At 63.7% G+C, this 25,957-nt stretch overlaps 5 protein-coding genes and 1 long non-coding RNA gene across 10 annotated transcripts; 4 read left to right on the top strand and 2 right to left on the bottom strand.

The window, feature by feature from the left end:
• Nucleotides 1-484: 484 nt before the first annotated feature.
• SEMA4B (semaphorin 4B) lies at nt 485-9,105 on the top strand. Of its 3 annotated transcripts, none has more exons than XM_048318183.1 (15): nt 485-507; nt 1,784-1,928; nt 4,423-4,583; nt 4,829-4,891; nt 5,012-5,110; nt 5,215-5,326; nt 5,562-5,678; nt 5,779-5,936; nt 6,130-6,311; nt 6,397-6,547; nt 6,683-6,893; nt 6,974-7,089; nt 7,230-7,393; nt 7,467-7,561; nt 7,705-9,105. In XM_048318183.1, exons 2-15 carry the CDS (start codon nt 1,841-1,843, stop codon nt 8,478-8,480), a joined length of 2,493 nt encoding a protein of 830 aa, XP_048174140.1. In that variant the 5' UTR covers nt 485-507; nt 1,784-1,840; the 3' UTR covers nt 8,481-9,105. The 3 variants fall into 3 exon arrangements, with proteins under 3 accessions (XP_048174140.1, XP_048174138.1, XP_048174139.1); XM_048318182.1 differs by lacking the exon at nt 485-507 and adding an exon at nt 1,523-1,605; XM_048318181.1 differs by lacking the exons at nt 485-507; nt 4,423-4,583 and adding an exon at nt 1,206-1,605.
• A 1,429-nt stretch (nt 9,106-10,534) lies between these two features.
• CIB1 (calcium and integrin binding 1) lies at nt 10,535-13,662 on the bottom strand. The gene is made up of 7 exons (XM_048318103.1): nt 13,511-13,662; nt 13,290-13,324; nt 12,654-12,756; nt 12,111-12,264; nt 11,743-11,861; nt 11,581-11,669; nt 10,535-11,308 (listed from the first exon to the last, which is right to left on the bottom strand). Exons 1-7 carry the CDS (start codon nt 13,559-13,561, stop codon nt 11,287-11,289), a joined length of 573 nt encoding a protein of 190 aa, XP_048174060.1. The 5' UTR covers nt 13,562-13,662; the 3' UTR covers nt 10,535-11,286.
• Nucleotides 13,663-13,709: 47 nt separating this feature from the next.
• GDPGP1 (GDP-D-glucose phosphorylase 1) lies at nt 13,710-16,800 on the top strand. 2 transcript variants are annotated; one of them, XM_048318100.1, is made up of 3 exons: nt 13,710-14,788; nt 15,571-15,611; nt 16,682-16,800. In XM_048318100.1, the coding sequence occupies exon 1, from the start codon at nt 13,710-13,712 to the stop codon at nt 14,784-14,786; it is 1,077 nt and encodes a 358-aa protein (XP_048174057.1). In that variant the 3' UTR covers nt 14,787-14,788; nt 15,571-15,611; nt 16,682-16,800. The 2 variants fall into 2 exon arrangements, with proteins under 2 accessions (XP_048174057.1, XP_048174056.1); XM_048318099.1 differs by having other exon boundaries at nt 15,571-16,800.
• LOC125332810 (tubulin polyglutamylase TTLL13-like) lies at nt 14,795-24,221 on the top strand. Of its 2 annotated transcripts, XM_048318090.1 has the most exons (16): nt 14,795-15,131; nt 15,571-15,611; nt 16,682-16,800; nt 17,295-17,425; nt 17,790-17,946; nt 18,160-18,303; nt 18,846-18,931; nt 19,041-19,266; nt 19,698-19,882; nt 20,475-20,663; nt 21,126-21,261; nt 21,576-21,788; nt 22,080-22,422; nt 22,980-23,232; nt 23,754-23,864; nt 23,934-24,221. In XM_048318090.1, exons 1-16 carry the CDS (start codon nt 14,941-14,943, stop codon nt 24,202-24,204), a joined length of 2,796 nt encoding a protein of 931 aa, XP_048174047.1. In that variant the 5' UTR covers nt 14,795-14,940; the 3' UTR covers nt 24,205-24,221. The 2 variants fall into 2 exon arrangements, with proteins under 2 accessions (XP_048174047.1, XP_048174046.1); XM_048318089.1 differs by lacking the exons at nt 23,754-23,864; nt 23,934-24,221 and having other exon boundaries at nt 21,582-21,788; nt 22,980-23,563.
• Nucleotides 21,163-21,603, bottom strand: LOC125332819. Its single transcript, XR_007206624.1, has 2 exons — nt 21,522-21,603; nt 21,163-21,375 (listed from the first exon to the last, which is right to left on the bottom strand). It is a non-coding gene; the product is annotated as an uncharacterized LOC125332819 (long non-coding RNA).
• On the top strand, nt 24,205-25,873 carry HDDC3 (HD domain containing 3). Its single transcript, XM_048318101.1, has 4 exons — nt 24,205-24,511; nt 25,063-25,118; nt 25,215-25,455; nt 25,711-25,873. Exons 1-4 carry the CDS (start codon nt 24,205-24,207, stop codon nt 25,839-25,841), a joined length of 735 nt encoding a protein of 244 aa, XP_048174058.1. The 3' UTR covers nt 25,842-25,873.
• The last annotated feature ends 84 nt before the right edge of the window (nt 25,874-25,957 follow it).

Here is a 25,957-nt window from a genome sequence, read left to right on the forward strand (position 1 = left end):
CACAGGCTCCGGCCTGGTTCTGCTGCCTGTTCCTGGCCTTCCTCCCTGCCTGCTCCTGCCCTTCTTTTCCTCCTTGCCTGTCCCTTCCCTCCTGCTCCTGCCCTCCCTGCTCACCCCAGAGAAGCTGCCCTCCCCACAGGGGCTCTCGTCCTCACTGCGTGCCATCACACCAGGGTGCTGACACAACACTACCATGGCCATGCACAGGTGACAACCAGGTCCCTGGAGCCCCCCAAGATGCCATGAGGTGGCATGGGATAGGGAGCTATGGCTGCAGGGTGAGTGTCTGCTCCCACCCCATTCAGGGTGACGTGGAGTCCTGTCCTGTCCTGTGCCACTTCCCGGGCAAAGGGTGCTGATAAGGCTGGGGTGGAGCTGTGGGACTGTCCCAGGCCTGGGAAGGAACGTCGGGCTCCGTCAAGAGCAGCGGGAGCTGTGGGGACAGGAAGGGAGCAAGGTCGAGTTGGGGCAGAGGGGCACCCCAGAGCCCCAGCCCCTGGACATCAGGTATGGCCTGTGAGCGGGCACCATCCAGCAGTGCCAAGCGGGAAGAGTGGGGGAGTATGGGCACAGCTGTCCCAAGAGTGTGGGCACAGACATCTAAGGAGTGTGGATACAGTTGTCCCGGGAGTGTGGGGAACATTTCTCCTGGGTGGGGTCTTCTCAGTGGGTCCCACCCTTGGGGTCCAGGGCTGGGACTGACCAAGAAGGACATGGGAAGCTCTGCCCCACACTGGGAGGGCAGCACTGGGTACCCTGGCCCCAGGAGAGCTGCCTACTGCAGGGGAATCCCTGGACCCCATCCCTCTGTCCCCTCTGTCCCCGTTGCCATGGTGATATAAGGAGTTGTCATTAATAACAGTTGCGTGGGAGCTGCTGGCCGGGTGGGCAGTGTTCTGAGGGCTGTGGGGGCTGTGAGCCCTCCCCACACCCTGGCCAGAGACAGAGCCCACCAAAGGCCAGGCAGAGGATCTTGCCCAGCACTACTTGCTCGGCAGCATGGCCACACCGGGACCCCTGGGACGGGCACAGGGGCTGGCAGGGATGTGTCGCCCGTGCCGAGTGCTACCTGTGGGGACACCGGTGCCAGCCAGGTCTGCCCGTGGTGGGGCAGGCACAGGCACCCCGTGGTACCCCATCGCTCCCGAGGGGAGGGCAGGGAGAGCTGGGCTGTGCTGGCCAGAGCCCCCAGCCCCAGCAGAGTGCCCATGGGGCACCGCTGAGGGGCTAGGGGGTGGCTCTGGTAGCAGCCATGGGGCCGAGCTGTTCCCAGGACAGTAAGACACACCTGGGACAGTCTTTCCGGCGACAGCATGATATACTCCCAGCCAGCCCCTCCTGGAACCCCCCGGCCCCCTCTCCACGGGATCCCTGCCGCGGGGATGGAGGAGGTTGCAGGGAGTCCCCAGCTGCCGGGGACAAAGCCCCGTCCCCTCTGGACCGTGACGGCCGCTGGGCGGGGGCTGAGGCCGGGTCCCGCTGGGGCGGGGTGGGGGCGGTACCGGCGGGGAACCGTCCGCCTCCTCTTCCGAGCGGCCCACCCCGCCCGGGGCACCGGCGGGACTGGGGCAGCTGGAGCGGATCGGTACGGCCGGGAACGACTGGGTACGGCTCGGGGACAGATCAGTAAGGCTCGGTCCGGTTCGGTTCGGTCCGGCCGGGCGGGGCTCCGACCGTGGCTGCTACGCCCGGTGCCGAGCGGCGGGCGGGCGGGGCGGCGCTGGGCGGGCGGCGGGGCCGGGCCGTGCCGTACCAAGCCGCTGAGCCCCTTCTCTCCCCGCAGGTCTGCAGCGCCCGGGCGGCTTCGCGGCCGCGGCGGAGCCCCGCGGCTCGGTCCGGGATGGCGGCGCGGCCAGTGCTGCCGGTCCTGGCGGCGCTGCTGCTCTCGGCGGCTCCGGAGCCTGTCCCGCGGGTCAGCCTGCCCTACGGTGAGTGTCCGCCGACCTTCGGTGGGTGAGGGTCCCCTGGCACCGGGGAAGAGAGTCAGGCCCCGCCGAGGGCTCCGGCTGGCGTCTCCCCCGGGGCGGCGGAGCGTCCCGCGTCCCCCCGGGCTCTCTACGCCGCGTGGAAACGCCGTGTGACACTGCCGAGGCTGCACAGCCCCGCCAGCTCCCCAGGACACGGGGAACCCTCTGTCCGCGGGACGTGGAGCAAGGGCTGGGGCAGAGCCTCGGGGATGCTGCGGGGTGTAGGGACACGCACCCTGTGTCCAGACCGACACCAAGGGTGGGTGTGTCTGGGGCACTCAGGGGTACTTGTGCCTCCGCAAGCAGGGCAGTGGTGGCAGCCGTGTTCGGTACAAGATGGGGTGGGCTGAGCCGGCCGGGGGACTCTCCCCGTGGGCTCCCTCCCTGCTCAGTATGTCCCTGGGGTGGGGGACACGCCACAGCCCCTTACTGTGCAGTGCTCGGCTCTGGACAGCTCTGAGCCCCACTGCAACCACCTGTCAGCTGCATGGCCCCAAAGTGCTGGGGGCTGCACTGGGCAGGAGCCAGGGAAGGGCATCTAGGAGGGTGCTGGGCCAGGACAGAGCTGTAACGAGTGGGGGGCCTGGTTGCAGCCCCCTCCTGCCCTGCAGATCCCCCCAGCAGCTGGCACAGGGTGAGCGAGCAGTGGGGCGTGCTGCTTGGCCTCAGCCCTGGCAGCTGTGCCATGTGGGGGAGCTAGCCACGGCTGTGCTGCCAGAAGGTGGCTGGATCCAGCTGCTGCTGGCCAGCAAAGCCCATCCCATCCTGTGCTGGGTGGCCTGGGAGAGTGCCATGGTTTGGGCAGCTGGGAGCACTCCCTGGCTCAGCATGCTGCAGCTCACTGGTATAGATGTGGCCCCACCACATGCTCCCATGACCACTGGCCACGGCCGTGGTGGCACCAGCAGATGTGGGACCTGCTGAGCTGGACAGGAGGCTGGGATCCAGTGAGACAACCAGCTCGGCATCATGCCATGCTGTGCTGTGCCGTGTTGAGCCACGCTGCCTGGCCCTGCCTGCACAGACCGGTTCTGCCCCGCACTCTGCACACCTGTAAAGCTGTGGGAGCTGTGGGGCTGCAGCCACGGGCAGTCCCTGGGGATCCCAGCCTGGACCCCAGCGATGCGGGAGGAGCTGGGCAGGGAGCACGGGCCAGTGGCCAGTGTGTGCCCGGTGGTGGCTCCCGTGGAGCGCGGCCTTGTGGGGCTGCGGTTGGTGGGAGGGAGGAGCTGGGAGCTGCTCCCCTGGGAGCACTGGATGTGCCTGCAGCAGGTTTGTCTGGAAGAAGCAGGTCTTGTCCTGACAGGTCCCTTGGCAGCCACACCAGCAGCTAGCTCCCCATGCTGGCACAGCACTGCAAGGCGCAGGGGCCCCACTGCCCCTCCGCTGCCATGCCCACCACGGGCGGCATTACCCTGCCACTGGCATGCAGGACCCCTCACAGAAGGATGCCCTGGGCTGTTGGCTTCTTCCTTTCTGCACCACTGTGGGAGAGCTGGGGTGGTGCTTGGGCCACCTGAGCCCCTCGGAGTGGGGGAGATGCTGCCCATCTAGAGGCATCTGGGGTTTCTGGAGCGATGGGAGGTGAGAGCCACGGGGTCCCACCCCACAGCACCATTGCCCCACAGGTCCTTGAGCCCTCACACTGATTCTCACCAGTCATGGCCTGGCAGGAGCTCCGGGGTTATCCTGGCAGGACTCTGGGAGCAAGCAGGGGGTTGGGGGAGGTCAGGGAGTCCCCAGAGTATCAGGGGTCAGGGAGTTGGCAGTGTGAGTCAGCCCTACGTGTCCCATTCACTCAGCCAGGCCCATCTGATTCAGAGCGGCGGGAGGAGAGGAAGGGCTTCCGGGGCCAGGCCACCCACGCGGGACAGGACTGGATGGGATGGGACAGGACAGGCGCTCCCTGACTCAGCATGGCCACTGCCCCGTGTCTGGCATGGGCTGAGCCTCGCGGGCCGGTGTGGACAGCACCAGGCTGAGCCCCGCATCCAGCACCTGCAGCACTGGGCTGAGCCCTGTCTCTGGCAGAGGCTGAGCCCTTCGGGCTGGGGCAGGAAGATACTCCCGGCACTCACCTCCCCCTGCGGTGAGGTTGGGGTCCCTGTGGGCCTAGGCTGGGCTGAGCTTCCCATGCTGCAGGGTTGAGCTCTAGGGCTGGACGTGGCTGGGCAGCTGCCCCAGTGCTAGGCAAGGCTGTTGTGGCGTCCTCGGGGCCTGGACACAGCTGTGCCTCGTGGGTGCCCTTGGGCACTATTGCGGCCCTGTGCAGTTCACTGCAGTGTGTGGTGACACACGTGTCTGGCAGTGTGGGCAGAGCCGGATCTGGCCCTGGCTGCTCCGGGTGGGTGGCACGGCCAAGGTGCTGGGCAGAGGGGCAAGGAGCAGCCATGGTGCAGGGTCCTGGGGGTCAGGCACCAGCACGAGGCTGATGCCTGTCGCTCTTGCCCCACAGACTCAGCCGAGAGAGTAGTGCGGCGCTTTGAGGCACCTGGTGTGTCCAACTACACGGCCCTCCTGCTGAGCCCGGACGGTGGGACCCTCTACCTGGGGGCGCGGGAACTGCTCCTCACCCTCAACACCAGCAACTTTCAGCCCAGCTCCCCAGTTCGTAGGGTGAGCCCAGGGATGGGCTGGGCTGCCCTTGGGGAGGGAGGGGGCACCCAACTAGCTGGAGTGCAGGGGATGCCCTCCCCGTCAGCATTTCGGGTCTGTGTGAGCCATCACACATTCAGGAGCAACTGCCCCAGAGCAGGGTGTTTGAGGTGGGGAGGATGTGGTTGCTATGAACGAGCCGAAGGAGTGTGTCCGTGGACCAGCCAGGGATGGGGGGGCTCCCAGTGACTGTCGCTTCTCCACAGCTGCTGTGGAGTGCAGATGAGGAGAAGAAGAGGCAGTGTGTGTTCAAAGGCAAGGACCCCCAGGTGAGCCCCATTGCCAGCAGGCATCGGGGGCTGTGGTGGGAGTGGGCAGTGCCCTGTGTGGGGTGGGTGTGGGTGAGACAGCTGAGCCAAGGGCTGAGTTGGGTCCTCTGACCCCCACAGAGGGACTGTCACAACTACATCAAGCTGCTGCTGCAGCTGAACAGCACCCACCTGTACACCTGTGGGACCTGCGCCTTTAGCCCGGCTTGCGCCTACATTGTGAGTACAGGAGCAGGATCCCCTGCAGGTCCCCCTATGCCATCAGGGCCCTTCAGTGGGGTCCTTGGCACTGGGACAAGTGCTACAGCCTCATCCTGCTGCAGAACGTGCAGCACTTCAGCCTGGAGCGGGACGCATCGGGGAAGGTGGTATTGGAGGACGGGAAGGGACGCTGCCCCTTTGACCCTGAGTACCGCTCCACAGCTGTCATGGTCGGTAAGGCACAACACCCTGGGACCCTTGCCCTTCCTCCTTGCACTGCCTCTGTGCCACCCTGGAACCCTCACCCTCCCTGCAGTGCCCTGGGACCTTTGCCCTCCTTCCTGTGCCTCCCCCTCCCTGCGTCTGCCCGGCCAAGCTGAGCCAAGGCCAGGCTATCACAGACCCCAGCAGGAAGCAGGCCCGTGCTGGTGGCGCGTGGCAGGTCCCAGCGGGAATATGTCTTTGGCAGATGGCGAGCTCTACGCCGGGACCGTCAGCAACTTCCAGGGCAATGAGCCGACCATCTCCCGCAGCCAGGAGAGTCGCATCGCCCTCAAGACCGAGAACTCTCTCAATTGGCTGCAAGGTGAGTGCCGGGGCTGGCACGGCTGGTTGGGGTCCCTCTCCCCCAAGGGGTGGGAGGTGAGGGATGGGGCCAGTGGTGCTGAGGGTCCTTGTGCCCCCAGACCCAGCGTTCGTGGGCTCAGCCTACCTGCGGGAGAGCCTCCCTGCTGGCAACCCCGAGGGCGACGACGACAAGGTCTACTTCTTCTTCAGTGAGACCGGGAAGGAGTTTGACTATTTTGAGAACACCATCGTCTCCCGCATTGCACGTGTATGCAAGGTAGGCATAAGGCAGCAGGGCTGTGTGGGGGCTGTGCCTGGGGTGTGACTCACTTCTGGGGCGGGGGGGGATGTGGTACCATCCTGCATATCTGCAGCCCTTGGTGCCTGGACCCCTGCTCCATTCACTCAGCCCGTGGGGTTCCCTGCGGCTATGGCCATGGCATCGCACCCTGACCTACTGTGCTGTGCAGGGGGACCAGGGCGGGGAGCGCGTGCTGCAGCGGCGGTGGACAACCTTCCTGAAGGCACAGCTGCTCTGCTCACACCCTGAGGACGGGTTCCCCTTCAACGTGCTGCAGGACATCTTTGTGCTCACCCCGGGCGAGCTGCACTGGAGGGAGACACTCTTCTACGGTGTCTTCACCTCGCAGTGGTGAGTGGTGGGGACCCAGGGCAGCATGGGGGGCTCGTCAGAGCCAGGGCCTGATCTTGCCATGGGCTCTGCCTCTCCCCACCAGGAACAAGGGTGGACTGGGCAGCTCGGCCGTCTGCGCCTTCCCCATGCGCAGTGTGCAGCGTGCCTTTGGTGGGCTCTACAAGGAGGTGAACCGTGAAACGCAGCAGTGGTACACAGACACCGGCCCTGTGCCAGAGCCCCGGCCAGGCATGGTAGGTGGTCGCTTGGCGCCTGCCTAAGCACAGGGTGCAGCACTGCCCCCGTTGCTCTCCTGGTCCCAGTGGCTGCCACAGCATGGTACCCACCCACTTCCCCAGGCCCTGCTGAGCCCCTTCCTTTCCCTGCAGTGCATCACCAGCCACACACGGCACCTGAAGATCAATTCATCACTGCAGATGCCAGATCGGGTGCTGAACTTTATCAAGGACCACTTCCTGATGGACAGCCCCGTGCGCAGCCAGCCCCTGCTGCTGCAGAGCCACCGGCGCTACCAGCAGATCGGCGTGCACCGTGCGCAGGGCCTGCACAGCACCTATGATGTCCTCTTCCTGGGCACGGGTGGGTGCAGGCGGGCTCTGGCGGGGCAGGGTGTGTACCATGCACCCCAGCCCTGTTCAGCACAGCCCCTCTGTTTGCAGATGATGGGCGGCTGCACAAAGCTGTGCGGGTGAACCACGGAGTGCACATCATTGAGGAGATCCGCCTCTTCCCTGCTGGGCAGCCCATTCTCCAGCTGCTGCTGGACCAGGACCAGGCAGGAGCCAGGGCAAGGGGGGCACTGGGGGCTCAGCCTGCTTGGGGCGGGTCCTGTTTGTGGGCTGGGGGACAGAGACCTGGGAAGTCAGGGGTGTGCAGAAGCCCACCCTGCTGACCCCAGCATGTCCCCTCCCGCAGGGCCTTGTCTATGCAGCCACCTACACAGCAGTGGCCCAGGTGCCCTTTGCCAACTGCAGCCTGTACCGCAGCTGTGGGGAATGTGTGCTGGCACGGGACCCCTTCTGCGCCTGGAGCCGGGGTGCCTGCCGCAGGGTCACCCCACATCCCCCGGCACATCCACAGTAAGTGCTGCACCCTCTTCCATCCCCCTGCACCTCACGGCACCCTACTGCCCTGCCCTCACTCTGTTCCCAGGCTCTGGGCACAGGACATCGAGGATGCTGACACGGAGCGGCTCTGCCAGCTGGCCAATGCCTCCCAGCCCCGTCCTCGCATCCTCCTGCCCCCAGGTGAGCTCCCACTGGTGCTGCTGTGTGAGCACGTGTCCCGGGGGCTCCCACACACCCCAGACTCCTGCTCCACCACACTCCCATCAGCCCCCTGCCCACAGCTGGGGTCCCCTCCCTGATGTCCCCATGGGTTCTATCCGCAGCCTCAGGTGCACCGTGCCAGCAGATCCAGCTGCCTCCCAATGCGGTGCGGCCGCTGCCGTGCCGGCTGCTCTCCAACCTAGCCTCACGGCGCTGGCTGCATGACGGGGCACCTGTCAATGCCTCCTACCTGGTGCTGCCCGACGGGGCCCTCATTCTGGTGGGCAGCCCAGAGCGTGCAGGCACCTATGAGTGCTGGTCACTGGAGGAGGGATTCCGCAAGCTGATGGCCAGCTACTGCGTGGGCGTGCAAGAGCCAGCCCTTGGGCCACCAGACTCTGGCAGGAAGGTGGCTGCTGGCCGCGACACCCTGGAGACAGTCAGCACATCCCGGAGCACGTCAGCGGTGGGAAGTGCTGCAGCACGGCTGGACGGCAAGACCTACTGGACCGAGTTCCTGGTGATGTGTGTGCTCTTTGCTGCTGCCGTCCTCGTGCTGGCCTTCTTTGTCCTGCACCGGCATCGTGACGGCATGAAGGCCTTGCTGGAGCCCAGTGACCCTGGCAGGCACCAGAAGCCGCCCCGCAAGCCAGTGGAGAGTCTGCCCCTGAATGGCAGCAGCCTGCCTAGCGCGGCTCCTGAGCACAAGGGTTACCAGGCCCTGCAGGACAACTACATTGTCAGTACCCCCGTGCATGAGCCCCCAGGACCCCCACGCACCTTCTCTGAGTCAGAGAAGAGACCTCTCCATGTCCGGGACAGCTTCGTGGAGGTGTCTCCTGCCTGCCAAAGACCCCGGGTGCGCCTGGGCTCCGAGATCCAGGACTCAGTGGTGTGAGGGGGATGAGAGCCAAGCCCTTACCCACGACCTCCTCTGCTCTGCTGAGCCTCACCGGACCGTGAGCCACAGCTGGGGTCCATGTTGTCTGTGTGTGCATGCCCAGAGCCTGGCACCCACACTCTGCAGCAGCACCCACCAGCCAGTGGGGTGTAAACCCTCGCGGGCTCCCTGGGCATCATCTTGGTACTGGTGGCTGTGGGTGTGAAGGGTGCCACATGCCTTCCAGAGACCTGCAGGACGGTTCCAGCCCAGTGTCCCTGCTGCAGGGATAGACACGGTTCCTGGCTCAGGCTGCTGGTGCGGCCCCAGCTCTGCTGGGCCCTGACCCCCTCTATGCAGAGGGCAGGAGGGGGCAGCCCGCAGACCCCTCGTGCCCCAACTCACTGTGACGTCCCGCTGTGGGACCCAGGGCCACACGTGCGGCTGGGCGGTGCCAGCCCCGCGGCATGTGCTGTGTGTCTGTGCTTGGTTCGTTTTTAATATGTGGAAAATGTGAATTGTGTCCGGGGAAGGGTAGCTGGGAGCAGCTTCCCCCACGCTGGGTGGGCAGGGACACCCCCGCAGCCCCATGTGCGTGTGCGGAAACGTCTGTTGTTTTTATATAAAGTCCTTCAGACACGTGTGTGTGCGGCACGGCTGAGTGCCTTCCTAGGCCAGAACCATCCCAGTTAGCCCCAGGGAGAGGAGCCATGTCTGGCTCTCACTGCAGTTGGAGGAAGATCTGCCCATGGCTTCAGAGGGAGCCAGAGGACTTTCCTGGCCATCAGATCTGTGGAGTTCCCTCCTCATGTGCTTGGCTGAGCATTGGGCCAGGGCACGCTGCAGGGACAGTGGCTGTGTGCCTGTGGAGGGACACTGCCTGGGGCTGTGCCGACAGTCCCTGTGACCTGCTGGCATGCTGTCACTCGGGCAGCCCTCGGCTGTCCTGGGGCTGTTGTGCCTGGAGGCCTGTGCTGTGGCAGTGTGGTGCAGGCAGAGCAGGGAGTCCCTGTGGTGGGGGAGCACAGAGCACTGGGGTGATGCCATCCTGGTATCATAAGAAACAGCAGAAGGCAGAGGTGACCAGGAGTAAGAAAATTTGGTGCCTGGGGCTGGGAGGAGGGCAGCCCCCAGCAGGAAAGAGGCTGTGAGAGCCCCCTTCCCAGGACTACAGTGTTGTGCTACATGTGGGACCCACTGCCTGCCCAGGGAGCACCAGGTCCTTGTCCCCATCCCACTTTGCTGTGGGCAGACCCTGGATGCTTTGCCAGCAGGACCTGACTCCATGGTGGCTGAGGGCCAGGACTGGGATTGCAGTGCAGTGCTGCTTTTGAGCCCTCACACAACTGGGAAGCACCAGCAGTGCCAGGTCAGGCCTGGGGGAAGTGGTAAGCTCCACACAGAGCTGGCGTGTCCAGGCAGGATTCCCCCGAGGGACCAGCACTGCCTTGCTCCCAGCTGGACCCATGCACTGAACTTCCTGCACAGCCTGTTCTGGGACATCAAAAAAGCCACTGGAGGCGTTGGCTGGTGAGCTTCCAGCAGACATGGCCCTGGGGCTGCAGGGGCACAGGCCTCTCAGCGTGCAGATACCGTCAGCACCATGGGGCAGTGAGCTGGAAGGGCTAGCAGCGCCAGGAGCAGGAGCCACTGTGTGAGAAACAGCCATGCCAAAGCCCTGAGAGCCATCAGCTGCTTTGCCCCAGCATGGGGGCTCGGGGGGCCCCACGCCCCACACTAGGCCTGGCAGGGCCACTGGCTGCAGGCCAGGGCAGAGACAATGCCGGAACAAGGACAAAGGACCCTGGTGCTGCCCGCAATGATGGTACCACTCGCCTGCCCAGGATTTCCCCTGGTGCCTCCAGTGCTGAGCTCTTTGTGCTGCCAGAAGGATCCCAGTGTGGAGGACGGAGGGAAGGAGGTGGTCCACAGAAAGGGCTGTCGTGGAGCTGGACATGGAACCTATCCCCTAGAGTGGTGGCTGGCACACAAGCAGAGGGGCCTGGCAGGAGCCAATGTCCCCAACACCCTCGTGGCACCCGTCCCACAGCTGGACAAAGGCAGCAAAGAGCAAGGGTGAAACCGGAGCCCTTTAATTGTGTCCTCGCAAGGACTGGGGGAGGAAGAGGCCAGGGCAGCAGAGCAGCTGCTGGGCTGGAGCCAGAAGAGGGGCGGAGAGAGAAAGTGAGGAGGAGGAGGAGGAGAGCAGGCTCTGAGCACAGCCGTGGGGAACAGCTCTGCTGTGGGGTGGCACCTGTACAGTGACACTTGAGTGACTGCTCAGAGAAAGCACCCCCGTTTGGGTTATTGGTCATGAAAAATGATCCACATTTTGGTTATTGCTCAGAGGATCCATGTTCACGTTATTGCTCAGAGAAATGGATCCGTGTGGCAGCAGGGAGGCTCCCAGAAACACAGGAGAGGCAGGAAGAGGCTGGCAGGGGAGGCAGCTCCCTGCCTGCTGCTGGAAGGCACAACATAGGAATTGGTCCTGAGGGCAGAGAGGGGCGGTGCTGGTGCAGGCAAGAGCAGTTCTTCCTCCCTCACTTGCAGAGCTGCCCTTGGAATGCATAGGGATTCAAATTCCAGTGCTAGGAGCGCAGAGGGGCTGCAGGAGAGGCAGATTCCTGGGACCCCCTGCTGCCAAGCAAGCACCTGAGAGGGGAGCAGGAGGGTTCCTGCCCAAGGCATTTCAGCACAGCCAGGCCATTGAGGGGCCAGGCCTGTGCTCCCTGAAAGAGGAAATGGCTGAGCCTACAAAGAGCTGCAGGAACTGGAGGAGTGCTGGAGGAACTGGAGGAGTGCTGCTGGACAGCCACAAGGCTCACAGGACAATCTTGAAGGAGCTGCAAGAGACATGACAGGTTCTGCACCTGCTTGCTAGGTCACACAAAGGGTTTACAAGCACCCAGCACTGCAGGAACCAGAATCCCCGTGCAGGAGAGGCTGTGTAGAGCCAGCCTGGGATGCAGAGCCAGCATGGGATGCAGTTCCCTCTGCCATTACGGCTGACTTGGCACAGGGCAGCCCTGCCCTCCTGCCACCACTAGCTCTGCCCCAGTGCCAGCTCAGCAATCAGGGTGATAAACCCCCAGCCAGCCTCTGGAGACCACCGCACCTGGCAAAGTCCGGGGAGCGGGACACAACGTGCTGGAATTCAGAGAGGTTGATGGTGCCGTCCTTGTCGATGTCGGACTCCTCCAGGATCTGTGGGGAAGGCGAGCGGTGAGCTCTGTGCCTGGGGCCATGCAATGCCCGTGCCCTGGCCAACTGGCCTCACATTTTGGATGAGCTGCTCCATCTCTGCGCTGCTCAGCCGGGACTCCTCACCCTGCCCTGTCAGGCAGTTCACCAGTTGCTCCAGGTCCTTCCTGTCTAGAATCCCATCTTCATCAAAGTCTGTGGGGAGGGAAAAGGTAGGTTTTAGCAGGGCCACAGTGACCCCAGAGAGTCACAAGCACCGGCACTGCACTGCTCCATGCACCTCACTGTGCCAAACCACCCAGTCCCACAGGGAGTTCCTAAAGCCACCATCCAGGTGGGTGCTCCAAGGGCACTGCCAGCCCTTCTGAACATTGATTCATCACCCTGCTCCTGCTTCCCCAAGGTGCAGGGATCCCAGAACACTGCACCTGTCTCCAGCCTTACCAAAGATGCGGAAGGCATAGTGGGATTTGATGTCAGAGGTGGCGGAATCGCTGAAGACACTCAGCATATCGAGGAAGTCTTCAAACGACATGCTGTCATCCCCGGTCTCTGAGGTTGAGAACACATGGCAGATCCGGTGCTGGAAGGGGTTTGCCTGTAGACATGGGAATGGCTCAGGCAGGGCTGGGCCATTCTGGCTTCATCAGGCACACACTGGCTGTGGCTACTGTTCTGGCAGGTGAGCAGGTGTCCCACTCTGCCACTGCTCTGTCACCCATGGCATGGTCAAACCTGCCTCCCAGGATGCAGCCCCGTGCAGCAGGGATAAGCAGGATCCTTTGTGGCAGAGCAGGAATCTCCAGGATCCTCCACAGCAGGGATCCCTGGGATCCTCGGTTGCTCGGTGGGGATAAGGAAGCTCTTTGTTGGCACAGCTGAGGACAGAGCGTTGGCACAGCGAGGCTGTGGTGGATACATGGGGCCCTGCCAAAACACGCCCTTAACCCAGGAGCAGCAGTGTCCCGTGCCTGCCAGGCACCATACCCGCAGCTCAGGCAGCGTCAGGATGTGGCTCTTGGGAACCCGCGCGGAGATGGCGCTCTCCCTCTCCTCCTTTGGCAGCAGTTCACTGAACCTCTTGTAGGCACTTTAAGAGGCAAGAAAAAGAGCGGCTCTGTGGTGCGAGCAGGAAGGCAGTAGCCCGTCTGGGCACCAGCCGCGCTTCCCAGGGCCGTGCGGCCCGTTCCCACAGCTCCTGCCAACTTTGCCGGGCGGGAGCGTGTCGGCCGGGGGTCCCACAGCTGCTCCCGGGACCAGGGAGAGGAGCCGGTCTGTCTGCTGCCCACCCCGAGGTCCGGGGCTTCAGAGGGGTCACCGTGGGTTCGGGCCGGCCCTCCAGCCCCTACGCCGCGGGCCAGGGCGTCACCGGCCCGGCCCGGCCCGCGCCGCCAGCAGCACCCGCGGACCTTCGCCCGCCGGCTGCTAGGGAGTGCCACCGGCACCGCCCTGCTCAGCTGGGCGTCTCGGCGGAACGGGAGCCCCGGGGCAGAGCCAGAGCTCTCCGTACCCCGCGGCAGAGGCTGAGGACCCGCGGGACCTGGCTGGCGCTGGGGGCACGGGGCGCCAGGGTTCGCGCCTCCATCCCGCCCCACTTACTGTATTCCGCCCGGTGGTACTTACAGCAAGATCTCCTGCTTGCTCAGGAACGTCAGCTCCTGCGGGGAGAGCACGGGTCAGCACCGACACCGGGGTCAGCACCGGTACGGGGGCCAAGGCCTGACCCAGGGCACCCCAGCCATAGGATCCTTGGCCTCTGGGCGCCTTCCGCCTCGGGACCGCGCCGCCCTCCCGTGCCCACCCCCCCTGCAGCCGCCCCTCTCCCCCGGGGCCGGTGTCGGTACCTGGTACTCGCCCAGCAGGTCCCGCGGTATCAGACTAGCCGAGCCGCCCATGGCGCCGCTTCCCTACGCACGTCACTCACCTGCTGCCACGGCAACTGCCCGCCCCGGGGCGGGACAAACGCGCCCACACGTACAACGCAGCCCCGCCCACCCGCACACACGGCGGATTCCCGGGTCCGCGGGGCCAGCAGTGGCAGAGATGACGGCGATGGCGGGAGGGGAGCTGAGCGAGCCAAACCCCGAGGAGTTCGTGTACGGCGAGGAGGACTTCGTGCTACAGGCAGCCGGCTGGGGCGACCCGGACTCCGCGCCCTCCCGGTTCGACCGGGTGCTGCTGGCGGGGTGGAGCGACCGTATGGAGCGGGGACTGTTCCGGTACCGGCTGGGGCCGCTGCCCACCCGCGTCCTGCCCGGCCCCCTGCGCCTCGTGGCGCAGCTGAACGAGCAGCGCAGCGCGGAGCGCCGCCCGCCGCAGCCCGTCCGCAGCCTCCGGGATCCCTTCGACCCCGGCGCCTTCAACTTCACCCGTCTGCGCCCCGCCGAGCTGCTGTTCCGCCTGCGCCGCACCGGAGGCCCGGGGCCGCCACCCGACCCGCTGCTGGTGGCCATCAACGCCAGCCCCTTGGAGCGGGGACACGTCCTGCTGCTGCCCGAACCGGCGCGGCGGCTGCCGCAGGTGCTGACGGCCCCGGCGCTGCGCGGGGCGCTGGAGGCGGCGCTGCTCAGCGCCCACCCCGGATTCTGCGTGGGCTTCAACGGGCTGGGCGGCGGCGCCTCGGTGAACCACCTGCACCTGCACGGGCTCTACCTGGGCCGCCCGCTGCCGCTGGAGGAGGCGCCGGCCGAGCCGCTGGGGCCGCGCCTGGGGCTGCTCCGCGCCGGACCGGCCCCCGCCTTCCTCTTCTTCGCCTCTGGCCCTGCGGCGCTGGAGCCGGTGTCGCGGGCCGTGTGCCGGGCGGCGGAGCACCTGGACGGTGCTGGGCTGGCCTGCAATGTGCTGGCCACGCGGGGCGACCCGCCGGGGGGGCCCGGGGCCGGAGGTGGCCGCGGGCTGCGGGTGGTGCTGTGGGCGCGCCGGCCCCTCTTCGGCCCCAAGGCGGGTGAGCCCTTCGCCGTGGCGTTGTGCGAGCTGGCGGGGCTGCTGCCGCTGCCCGCCGAGCCGCTCTACCGGGACATCACCGAGGTGCAGGCCCTGAGCGCCATCCGCCAGCACCTGCTGCCCGAGCCCGAACTGCTGCACCTCGGTGGGGAGCTGGCGCGGCTGCTGGAGAGCTGATGGTACGGGCACCGGCGGGGCTGCTGCAAAGCTGACGGCACCGGGACCGGCGGTGAGGCCTCCGCGCGGCAGGGGCCGCTGCGCGGCGGAGGATGCGGAACTGACTGTCACGTGGCCCCAGGGGGCCGCTCCGCCTGGCAATGCCGACGTCTCTATGGTCCGGTCGCCATGGGAACGCGGCGGACCCGGGAGCGGTGCGATGGCGGCGGCCGGCGGCGGCGGCGGGGGGAGCATGGGCCCGGGCCCACGCCCGGGAACTCCTCTGGGCGAGGAGGCGGCCGTCGCCGCGGCCCCCCCGGACCGTCCCGCTGCCCCCGCCGGACCCGAGCCGCGGAGGAAGCGCAGGCGAGTGTGGGGCCACAGCCCCCCGGCAGGGTCCGGATGGAGCCCATCCAGCCGCTGCCGGAGGTGCCTCCCGCTGCCTCACTCGCGCTCAGTCCTAGCCCCAGCCCAGGCGTGCCTCGGCCCCGCTGCTCCCTGTGGGACAGTGCCCAGCTGGTGCCCGGCGCTGCCCAGCTCCCGGGAGCCGGGCCAGGGCCCCGCTGACCCGAAATAAATAGTGTTCCCCTGAAATTGCCCTAGCGATCCCCTGTGTGACACACCTGGCCACGGCTCCGTGCCCGGACCAGCCTGCCCTTCTCCTTAGGGCTGTACCGAATCCGGGCTGGCTTGGTCAGACTGCCCGGTGTGCTCTGTGCGTGTGTGTGAGGGATCGGGGCTGTGTCCCCACTCTGTCCTACGCCCGGTGCCTCGCTGAGCTACTGTAATCTCATCTCTATTCCAGTGTCCCCTCCATCAACCTGAGCGGCTGCAAGTACGAGAGTGGTAAGTCAGAGGGGCTGGGGGGGTCCCTGCAGGCTTCCAGCCCACACCCGCAGGCTCTGCAGGTGCCTGCACAGCCAGGAGCGGTGCTGGAACCCAGTTCCCACTGGTTTATTTACTGCTGCCAGTGACTGGCACAGGGCCCCCCGTGTTAGTGGGGAGTTTGTCACGCTTTGGATTGAGATTTCTCCTGATTTAAAATGTGCAACAGCAGCGCGAGCCCTCAACATCCCCCACACTTGCATTTGCCAGCTGTCTGCTAAAATGGGCAAGAACGGTTCCATCAGGTACAGTGCAAGGGAGTACCTGGGCTTGGAGACAGGACCTGAGGGTTGTCAACTATTTAAGGTAAAGTTGGTAGTGAACAGGCAGGATCTGTACCTGGAACCTCTCCCTGTGCTGTCCATCCCTGGTAACTCCAGGGAGCTGGTCCACTCTCCTCTCTCACTCTTCTTTCCTTCCACAAGCTGCATCTTGAAAGAACAAACTCCTGGCCCTGGAGGGGTGTTATTAATCTACTTTGCTAAGGGATCTTGGTGTGCACGGACCCTCATCACCTCCCAACCCCTGCCACATTCATACTTGGCACTAGCATGAACCATCCCAGCAGAGAGCTTTTCCTGCAGAGCTGTCTTCTGCTGCTGAAAGACCTTTGATTTGGGCGATTAAATTCACACCTTCGCAATTTGTATCTGCCTGTGAGGCGTAAGACCCATGGGAAGTTCAACCCTGCTGTTGAGGGGCCCTGGCACCTCAAGACAGGTGGAATTAGAGGGTTAAGAGCTCCCAGAACACTTGCAACCAGAGGCTTGGCGGGTTGGCCAGACAAAACTGGTGTCCCTGACACCTCCCAAGGGGTCATGCCAATACCTTATACCTCTGAGAGGGGAACTGCAGCCTGGAGAGGCTAGTCCATACTCCATCCCTTGTTATTTTGGGGGAGTGTCAGTCCCTGTATGTGGCTCCTCAGCCAGAGATTCATTTCACATTCCATCCCTGGTTATTTTGGGGGTTTATCAGTCCCTGTACATGGCTCCCCTGCCTGGCCCCTGTCACTGCTTGCCTTGGCACAGTGCGGCGGGCAGCACAGCACTGCGGGCTGAAGGAAGCGGGAGAAAACGAGGAGTGGACGGTGTACTGGACGGACGGCGCGGTCTCTTTGGAGCGCCTCATGGAAATGAAGCGGTTCCAGGTAAACAAAATGGCTGCCCAGCAGGAATTGCTCAGGGATGAGGGTGACACAAGGCTGTCTATGGAACAGCATGTGGCAGAGTGAAACAGAAGCATCCAAAGCAGTGCCACGTGCCATCTGTGCCTCGGCTCCAGGGCGCAGGGTCAGATACCTTTGCTTGTGCCATGTCCCTGGTTGGTGTCACCAGCAGCATTCAGCAGCTATGGTGGGAGCAGGAGCGTTCCAGCCCTGCAATGTGCTGTGAAATAAACAATTGTCGATAATAAATGGCTCTTACAGCGCTCCAGGGCTAAGATGGAATGGGCAGATAAATCACTAGTGAAGCTCAGATACAGCAGCTCTAGCAAGTCTCACCCCTCAGTAATAGTTCAAGGCAGCCACAAGCCTGGCTTCCCACTCACTGCTGCTTCTCCATGCACAGGCTCTCCTCAGGGCTGGGAGAATCCATCCCCGCAGGGTCTCTGCTGATCTGGGTTTTTCTGCTCCACTTTCAGAAAATCAACCACTTCCCAGGCATGATCGAGCTGTGCCGTAAGGACTTGCTGGCTCGCAACCTGAACCGCATGCTCCGGCTCTTCCCCACGGAGTACAACATCTTCCCCCGCACGTGGTGCCTGCCAGCCGAGTGAGTGGCAGGGGACAGTGCCGCGAGGACGGGGTGACACGGCGGGGGGAGGCTGCTCGCCTGCTCTTTCTGGGCACCAGAGTCCAAATCTTAACTTGCCTTGGCATGCACCATGGTGAGCTCTTCTTCAGACCTTCCAGTACAGGTAGAGATGAGGGCAAAGAAAAGGTGGGATGCGGACAGCTGGGTCAGGTCACACAGGGATCAATCTGTGACTTGATGGGGAATGGGGGTTTTGACTCCTCCCTTGCAGAAGTTCAGTGTGTGCTGGCCTGCAGCGCTACGGTTTCAGTACCCAGCTGTTAGAAGAGAGTTCAGAGGGGCGTTTTTTGCAGCTGGTGATAGTCACCCCTTCCTTGCACAGCTACGGAGATTTCCAGGCCTACAGATCCACAAAGAAAACAAGAACATTCATCTGCAAGCCTGACAACAGCTGCCAGGGAAGAGGGATCTTCATAACCCACCACCTGGAGGAGATCAAGCATGGGGAACGCATGATCTGTCAGCAGTACATCTCTGAGGTACTGGGACAGTCCCGGAACACCGGGGTGGGATTCCAGCCTCCTCACTCTGCCAGCATGCCCCATGCTCCCCGGGTCTCCTCAGGTCTGCTGGAGGTGTGGGTGTGGCTGCAGCACATCGAGGACACAGACAATGCTCGCCCCTCTGCTGAGCAGCACAGGCAGATGGAGCAAATCCTCACCTCACCCTTGCTCCTGCCTCTTTCCTCACAGCCTTTCCTCATTGATGGATTCAAGTTTGACATGCGCATCTATGTGCTGGTCACATCCTGTGACCCACTCAGGATTTTTCTCTACAAGGAGGGCCTGGCCCGGTTTGCCACCATGAGGTACATCGATTGCAGCAGCAGAAACCTGGTAAAAAGGAAGTTTCAAAAACACTCATATAGTATCTGTAGGTGTCAGTTCTTAACTTGTCCTGGGGGCATTCCAGGCCTTGAAAAGGCAGGTACTGAGAGTTGCAGGAGTCCCAGCTTTTCTGTTCTTCCTCTATACCCCATCCTCCTCACAGGAGGTATTTCAGGAGGGACAGTAGATCTACCCCACGGCCCCACATTTGGGCTGTTTACTGGAATTACCACAGAATCATGGAGTTGTTTGCTTGGATGGAACCTTGGAAGGTCTCCAACATCATGCTCAAAACTTGGTCAACAATAAATTCATATCTGGTTTCTTGGGGTCTCACCCCATCAGGTTTTGAAAACCTTCAGAATGAAGACCCCCTGGTGTCTCTGGGCAGCATGTTCTGCTTCTGGCCCTGATAAGCGTGCTCAATTCCACACCATTCCTACTCTGCCTGTGCTTCAGGCAGAAAAGAACACGGGAGTATCTGGTGGGGCTGTTTCTGTTCTTGCTCAGTGGTTCAGAGTGAGTAAATGTCTCTTGTGGTTCCCTGCCAGGGTGACATCTGCATGCACCTGACCAACTATGCAATCAACAAACACAATGAGAACTTTGTCCAGGATGACACGATGGGCAGCAAGAGGTATTGGCATGTCTGAGCATTGCAAGAACACTGCCTGGGGACACTGGTTTACCTCAGCTTTCCTGGGGTGACACAGCTGAGCCCTTACCACCTCCTGTTCCCCACACAGGAAGCTGTCCACCCTGAATGCCTGGATGGCAGAGCACAGCTATGACACAACAAAGCTCTGGGCAGATATTGATGACATTGTTATAAAAACGCTGATTTCAGCTCACCCTGTGCTGAAACACCACTACCAGAGCTGCTTCCCCAACCACACTACTGGCTGTGCCTGCTTTGAAATTCTGGGCTTCGACATTTTGCTGGATAGAAGGCTGAGGCCATGGCTGCTGGAGGTGAGGAAGGAGTGGAGACCTCAGAGCTGGGGGACTAGGACAGGGGGGTTGGGGTGAACATGGTTTGTTTGATTCAAAAGGGCCTCCTTGCTCACAGAATTAACCAGGCTGTGAAGCCAAACAACCTGCTGTGAGCAGGATCCATTTCCTGCACACCATCTAACAACAGGGAGTTTCCCAAGCCTTCAGACCCCTTGTCCTGTGAGCACCCTGAATTTGTAACAGTTGCCCTCTGTCTGCACCCTGTGGGGTGGGATCCAGGTGACCTGTGGCACAAGCAGGTAACACACTGCAGGAGAGAGTGCTGCATGTGGCTTCCTGCTTCCTGTCTCTGATACAGGGAAGAGCATCCATGGGACGGTGTGGGGCGTGGCTGGGGCCATGCGCTGGGAGCTGGGGTGCCAGGTTAGGTTACTTGCTTGTCTTGGCAGGTGAACCACTCTCCCAGCTTCAACACAGATTCTCAGCTAGACCATGAGGTGAAGGATGCCCTTCTGTGTGACACCTTCAACCTGATCAATGTGCACGCCTGTGACAGAAAGAAGGTGCTGGAGGAAGACAAGCGGCGGGTAAAGGAACGGCTCCTTCAGGCCAACCAGACTCCCCGTGAGTCCAGGTATTGCTGTTCTCCCATAGTGCTGCAGGTCCCTAGTGAGCAAAGACAGGGCATGACAGGGCAGGACAACACCAGGGTTGGCTGGTGGAAGCTCCCAGAGCCCACAGCATTCTGCAGCCTCTGAGCTCTACCAAGCCATCTGCATCCTGCAAGGAGGAGCCAGGGCTCCTCTCTGGGTGCCAGGAGATGTGACACCTGGTGCTCTGGGCCCTGACAGAGCTATCCTCAAGCTGCACCTGCTTGTTACCTCTTTCGCTGGGGATGGGCAGTGCCAGCATCCCAGGCTGGCAGGGATGCTCACATGAGGAACCACAGCTCTGCCTCAGGAACTGGGAGTAGCCTGGGCATGGGCCCTTCTCCAGGGCAGGGGTCCTTTCCAAGGCTGAGGGTTTCCCCTTCCTGTGTCTGCATGTCCTTTCACAAGCTCGTGTTCAGTGAGCCTGCTGCCTTGCAGGCAAGGCACAGCTCTCTCCAGCTACTGTTTCTATCAGGAGTCCTGGGATAATCCTGGGACATGCTGAGCATGTCAGCCCTGTGCTCTGCCTGCCTCAGAGCCTCCCTCCACAGTTCCCTGTCCTTTCTCCTGCTGCAGGCGCAGAGAGCAGGAGAGCAGCCAGGCTGCCTGGCTGGCACAGGCTGAAACCTATGAGAATGAGCACCTGGGGGGGTTCCGACGCATCTACCCAGCACCTGGGACAGAGAAGTACGAGCCATTCTTCCAGCAGGGCAGGTCCCTCTTCCAGGAAACAGCAGCATCCAAGGCACGAGAAGAGCATGCCAGGTACGCTGCTCCTGTGGAAACCCACTTCTCACAGGTGGCATGGAGACCATGTGCTCCTGATCCCTCCTGGGGAGCAACTCAGCTGCTTGGCAAGTGTAAGAAAGTGGGGAGAATGGGAGGGGAAAGGAAGGAGCCTGCATGTGCTGTGGCACCACAGCAAAGTAGCTCCTTTTAGATGGACCCCAGAGAGGCAAGGGCAGTATTCTATTGACTTTTGGACCCTGGAGACACCATTTCCCAAATGTCCCCCTCTCTTTTGGCAGGCACAGCCTAATCCAAGGACATTTGTCTTTTTAAAAGTCTCTTTACAAGCATCCCTGTCCCATCTCTTCGCACATTTCTATTATGGGCTATCCAAACAGAACTTTGGCCTGCAGTAAATGTCCTCAGGTTGAAGACTGTCCCACAGTCTTTTGCTATTGTGGCTCTGAGCCAGTGAGGGACTCTGCTGTTCTGTGGCAGGCAGCAGCTGGAGGAGATGCGCCTGAAAAATGAAAAGCTGGAAGCTGCCATCAGGAAGAAGAAAACTGAGAGGATCCAGAATAAAAATACAGCTCCTACAACCCACCTCAGAAGCACCAAGACATGGGATAGAAAGGTACCTGAGTGTCAGCATTGTCCGTGGGCTCTCCAAGTCAATGACATGGCTCTGGGAGCTATGCTGGGCCATTGGTGCATTCATGGAGCTGAAATTCCAGGTTTGACTCCTTGCCTGAAGTTCAAAGTCGACAGCTTGTGTTGGCAGTACTTGCAAGCACCAGTGTTGTGCCTTTCCACTTTGGCTCTCACTGGAATCTCTGTCCCACCCTGAGACTGTAACTGTCCCCAGGGTTGGAGCAGCTCATGGCTTTGTCTCACCTGTGCATTATCCCAGCTTCAGCTTTGCTATAGCTCAGGTGTTTCTCTGCCGAGGTGCAGCGCATGCAGTACAACTCCATGCAGCCCCAGGACATTGTGGAACATGAAGAGAAGAGGAGAGTGAATGCTCTGCTGCAGCGTGAGAAGCTGATCCGAGACCTGGGCATCACTGATCAGCTTTCCCGGCTGCTCCCCACAGCTGAGGGAGGATCCTCCCCACAGCTGAGGATCCCCCACACCCAGGGATCCTGCACCCTCCGGAGCCAGGTAATGGGATTGCCAGAGCCACCCCATACAGCCAAGGCAGAAGGATGGTGAGAAGTGAATTGGGCACTGAGCATCTCTGGTGGGGCAGGATGGGGGTCCGCTGCAGGCAGATCAGCTGCTGTGCCTTCAGGATGAAGTGAGGCTGGAGTGGTGGTAGGAGCATACCTGGGGACAAAGTGTGGGGCGATGCTTTAGTGAGCACCTGTGCATGACTAGACAAGACTTTTCCTTCCCATCTCCTGCCAAGGCCTATGGAACTAAGCCATGGCCATTTTGCTTCCCTCCTTCCAGCTGCAGTTTCCCTGGGATGCCCTCGGAGACCACAACACCCGCGATTTAATGATGCTTCTCTCATTCCTGGGAGTCCCAGCTCAGCCCTTGGTGGACAGGATCACGCACAGCCCTAGAGGCGAGGCCCTGCTGCCGCACATCCCAGGCCCAGATCCCAACGACATGCACACCCTCTGTGTTCGAGGCCGGAGTGTCCCGTACCACGTGCGGCACGAGGGCCCCCGGGCGCTGGGCGGGGGCTGGCTTCGGGGCCGGGCAACGGCCACCCAGCCCTGCGCCCAACCTAAGGGGTTGCAGCTGAGAGACCAGCAGCTCCCTGGCATCGGAACCCAGGCAGAAGGCTGTAAGTATGCATCACCTTCCTGTGGATGCTCCTGGCCTTGCCAGGGTAGGAGGAATGGGTGAGCTGGATGGAGTTCTCAGGGATGCTGGGACACTGCAGAAGGGTCACCATGCTCTGCTTGGTGCATTGGTAACCGCTGGAAGTCTCTCTCTGAGGCTTGGAGCATCCCATTTGCAGGGACAGGGAAGAACCATGGGTGGTTTCCCAGGATCCAAGGGTTGATGTGCAGGGGGAGTATGAGAAACCAGGAAAGTCAAAGGGGTGCATTGGCTCCTGGGGGTCAGAGGAGACATGGTGACACAGCGCAGTCCCCAGCCTCTTCCCAGGCCTCACTCCCACCACACTGCTCCCTGCCCGTGCTCTTACCCTCCATCCTCACCCAGCCCTGCCTGGCTCCCTGGTGTCTGCTTCGTCCACTTTGCAGCCTTAGGATGAGGGGAGCAGGAGCAGAGGAGGGGTTGCCAGGACCAAGCCCCACCAGGAAGGGCAGTGGGGGGGCTGCTGACCTGCAGAGCTGCTGGCTCTGCACAGCCCCACATCTGTCTGCACTGTTCCAGGTGATGCTGGTAGTCTGTCATCTTCCCATGGAGGCAGCTGTCCCCCAGCTTCCCCCGCCAGCCCAGGGCAGGCCACAGGTGATGGCATCTTCAGCTGTGCTGTGGTCCAGGAGCTTCCCATCACCACTGCCGTTCACGTGCAGCACACACATGCCTCACACCATGGCAGAGCCTCGTCGTGCCAGTGTGTCACGCCATGCCAGCACCTTGCACCATGCCAGTGCCTCACACATTCACAGCATGAAAAGCACAGGTAGCATGGCCGAGGGCTCAGCCTTCCTCCCATGTGTGCTTGCATGCGAACCAGGACTGCTGGATAGGTTGGCTGCTGAGCCGCCCGGCCAGAGCCTGGGCCCAGCATCGCTCCGGCCACCTGCCCCAGCTAGCTTCACCTCTGCCAAGACCGGAGGCTGGTGCTTGTGCCCCTGTCCGTGCCCTGCCCGCACTCGTGTCTGTGACCTCCAGCCGCCTGCAGCGAAGCCCTCCAGAGGCCACCTCGCTCTGGACGCGTCGGAACCTCGCCTCCCCCGCCGGGGCCGCTCCCCCCCGCCGGCCCCGCCCGTTCCTGGGCCTGTTCCTGGCCATGGCGGTGCTGCTCCAGCGCGGGCTGCGGGCGGTCCCGCTCTTCGCCAGGGCCCCGCGGCGGGCGGCGGCGGCGTGGCCCGGGGACCCGGAGCCGCCGGACCCGGCGCTGGAGGAGACGGAGAGGTGCGGAGCGGTCGGCCGGTGTTCGGGGCCTGTGCCGGCCCGGGCGCTCACGCGTGTCACCCGCAGGGCGCGGCGGCGGCGGGCGGCGGCGCGGATGGAGCGGCTGCGGCGGGAGCTGGGCGGGGGGCGCAGAGCCCCCGATCGCGCCCTGACCTGGCAGGCGATGGAGCAGCTGCGGTGAGCGAGAGACCGGGCGGGCCGCGCCGCGCCCAGTGACCGCTCCGGTGACCGTGCCCGTGCCCGCAGGTTCCTGCGGCAGGAGCTGCCCGAGGAGTGGCCGTTGGAGCGCCTGGCCCAGGGCTTTGGCGTCAGCACCGACGTGGTGCGGCGGGTGCTGCGGAGCCGCGGCTGCCCCTCACCACGCCGCCGCCTGCGGCAGGACCAGCGGGCACTGAGCGCCGCCGCGACGGCACCGGGACGGGGAGCGGGGGACGGACACGAGGTGCACGCCCCCGACGGGACGCTGTTGTACCGGCTGCCGCGGGGCTGGGGCGGGCCGGGGCCCAGCACGCAATAAATGGTGTTGGGACCCGCCTCCGGCTGTGTTGCTTCCGTCGCGCCGGGCGCGGGCTCCGAGGCCGCGGGAATGAACTCCGAGGCGCCGGCCCTGGGCACCGCGGCGGCGGGGATGGGCTCCGAGGCGCCGGCCCTGGGCAGCGCGGCGGCGGGGATGGGCTCCGAGGCGCCCGCCCTGGGCTCCGCGGCGGCGGGGATGGGTTCTGAGATGGCGCGGCTGCTGGAGGCGGTGGACTTTGCAGCCAGGAAACACAAGGCGCAGCGGCGGAAGGATCCCGAGGGCACCCCCTACATCAACCATCCCATCGGTGCGGCACCGCGTCCCGCTCCCGGGAGATCCCCCGCGGCCCCTCTCTCCCAGAGCACCGCTCACCCCTGCAACCCTCCCTGCCCCGGAGCGCCGCCAACCCCCGGGAGCCCCCACCCTGGCCCCTAGAGAGAACCGTGTCTCTTCTCCCGTACCGTGTCCTTCAGCCCGATAGGGGCAGAGTCCCCGAAGCACTGCAGCCCTCGCCCCAGCCCTGTGTATGGCTGTGGCTCCCACCACACTGTTGCCCTGCTGTGGACGGTGCCCACAGGAGTTGCTGAGGGGCCCCTGTGACACAATCGCACCTGCCAGGCCCGGGGACAGTGCCCACCCTGGGGGCAGTGCTAGCCCCTGGGACCTTCCTGCCTGCCCAGCCAAAGGATTCACTGTGCAGGATGTGCCTGTGGGGTTTCCCCTGCCCAGGGTTGATCTCGGGCAAACCTCACTGCCCACCGTGCAGCACAGCCCCCGTGTCACCCACGGGAGCCACTGTCCCGGTTCCCAGGAGCTGCCTGTTCCCCGGTGCCATCCACTTTTCCGCTCTCGCTGCAGGCGTCGCCAGGATCCTGGCGCATGAGGCCGGCGTGACGGACATAGTGGTGCTGCAGGTAAGGCCGTGCCCTCCCCTGCCCCTGCCCTCCCCTGCCCGTTCCCTTTGGTTGGCCCGGACCCCTGCAGTCCCCCTCGTCCCCTCCCCGCTGCAGGCCGCCCTCCTGCATGACACAGTGGAGGACACAGACACCACGTTCTCCGAGATCGAGGAGTGGTTCGGCGCAGAGGTGCGGCACGTGGTGGAGGAGGTGACGGACGACAAGACGCTGCCCAAGACCGAGCGGAAGCGGCTGCAGGTGGAGCGCGCACCCCTTTGCAGCCGCCGGGCCAAGCTGGTCAAGCTGGCGGACAAGCTGTACAACCTGCGGGACCTGAACCGCTGCACGCCGCAAGGTACCGCCCGCGCCCGCGGCACCGGCACGGCGGGAACGGGGGAGAGCCCGGCTGATCCCAGCCAGCAGCACGGCTGGTCCTGTTGGCTGTGCCCCGTCCGCGCCGAGGTTGCCCTGGGCCGGGGGCGGCAGTGGCGGGAGGTGGTGGGGGGAGTGTCCCCGTGTCTCTGCGTGTGTGTCGCCGTGTCCGGGAACTCGGGGCCGGGGCGCGCCCGGTGCGGCGGGACCGGAACTGACGTTACACATGTCCCCGCAGGGTGGTCGGCGGAGCGCGTGCAGGAGTACTTCCGGTGGGCGGCGCGCGTGGTGTCCGGGCTGCGCGGGACCAGCGCGGCCCTGGAGGGGGCGCTGCAGCGCCTGTTCGAGCAGCGCGGCGTGGCCGCGTGACCGCCGGGGCGGGCCGGCCGGGCGGGGCGGGGCGGGCGGGGCGGGGCCGGGGCGGGCCGGGCCGCCTCGGCCAATAAACGTGCGCACAGCTCCGCGTCCCTGCCTCGCCGTAGTTC

This window comes from Corvus hawaiiensis, chromosome 13 (assembly GCF_020740725.1).
Source record: "Corvus hawaiiensis isolate bCorHaw1 chromosome 13, bCorHaw1.pri.cur, whole genome shotgun sequence".
Lineage (NCBI taxonomy): Eukaryota > Metazoa > Chordata > Aves > Passeriformes > Corvidae > Corvus > Corvus hawaiiensis.

Excerpts from the sequence above, each read along its gene's own strand:
- LOC125332810 (XM_048318090.1), top strand. The coding sequence starts at position 14,941 with ATGGTCCGGTCGCCATGGGAACGCGGCGGACCCGGGAGCGGTGCGATG. Across the intron at positions 15,132-15,570 it reads GAGCCGCGGAGGAAGCGCAG|TGTCCCCTCCATCAACCTGA; the intron begins GCGAGTGTGGGG and ends TCTCTATTCCAG. Across the intron at positions 15,612-16,681 it reads CGGCTGCAAGTACGAGAGTG|TGCGGCGGGCAGCACAGCAC; the intron begins GTAAGTCAGAGG and ends GCCTTGGCACAG.
- CIB1 (XM_048318103.1), bottom strand. The coding sequence starts at position 13,561 with ATGGGCGGCTCGGCTAGTCTGATACCGCGGGACCTGCTGGGCGAGTAC. Across the intron at positions 11,862-12,110 it reads CTATGCCTTCCGCATCTTTG|ACTTTGATGAAGATGGGATT; the intron begins GTAAGGCTGGAG and ends CCCTCCCCACAG. Across the intron at positions 11,670-11,742 it reads TGGAGCAGCTCATCCAAAAT|ATCCTGGAGGAGTCCGACAT; the intron begins GTGAGGCCAGTT and ends CCTTCCCCACAG.
- SEMA4B (XM_048318181.1), top strand. The coding sequence starts at position 1,253 with ATGGGGCCGAGCTGTTCCCAGGACAGTAAGACACACCTGGGACAGTCT. Across the intron at positions 5,111-5,214 it reads GCCCGGCTTGCGCCTACATT|AACGTGCAGCACTTCAGCCT; the intron begins GTGAGTACAGGA and ends ATCCTGCTGCAG. Across the intron at positions 7,562-7,704 it reads TCGCATCCTCCTGCCCCCAG|CCTCAGGTGCACCGTGCCAG; the intron begins GTGAGCTCCCAC and ends TTCTATCCGCAG.
- GDPGP1 (XM_048318099.1), top strand. The coding sequence starts at position 13,710 with ATGACGGCGATGGCGGGAGGGGAGCTGAGCGAGCCAAACCCCGAGGAG.
- HDDC3 (XM_048318101.1), top strand. The coding sequence starts at position 24,205 with ATGGTGTTGGGACCCGCCTCCGGCTGTGTTGCTTCCGTCGCGCCGGGC. Across the intron at positions 25,119-25,214 it reads CGGACATAGTGGTGCTGCAG|GCCGCCCTCCTGCATGACAC; the intron begins GTAAGGCCGTGC and ends TCCCCGCTGCAG. Across the intron at positions 25,456-25,710 it reads GAACCGCTGCACGCCGCAAG|GGTGGTCGGCGGAGCGCGTG; the intron begins GTACCGCCCGCG and ends ATGTCCCCGCAG.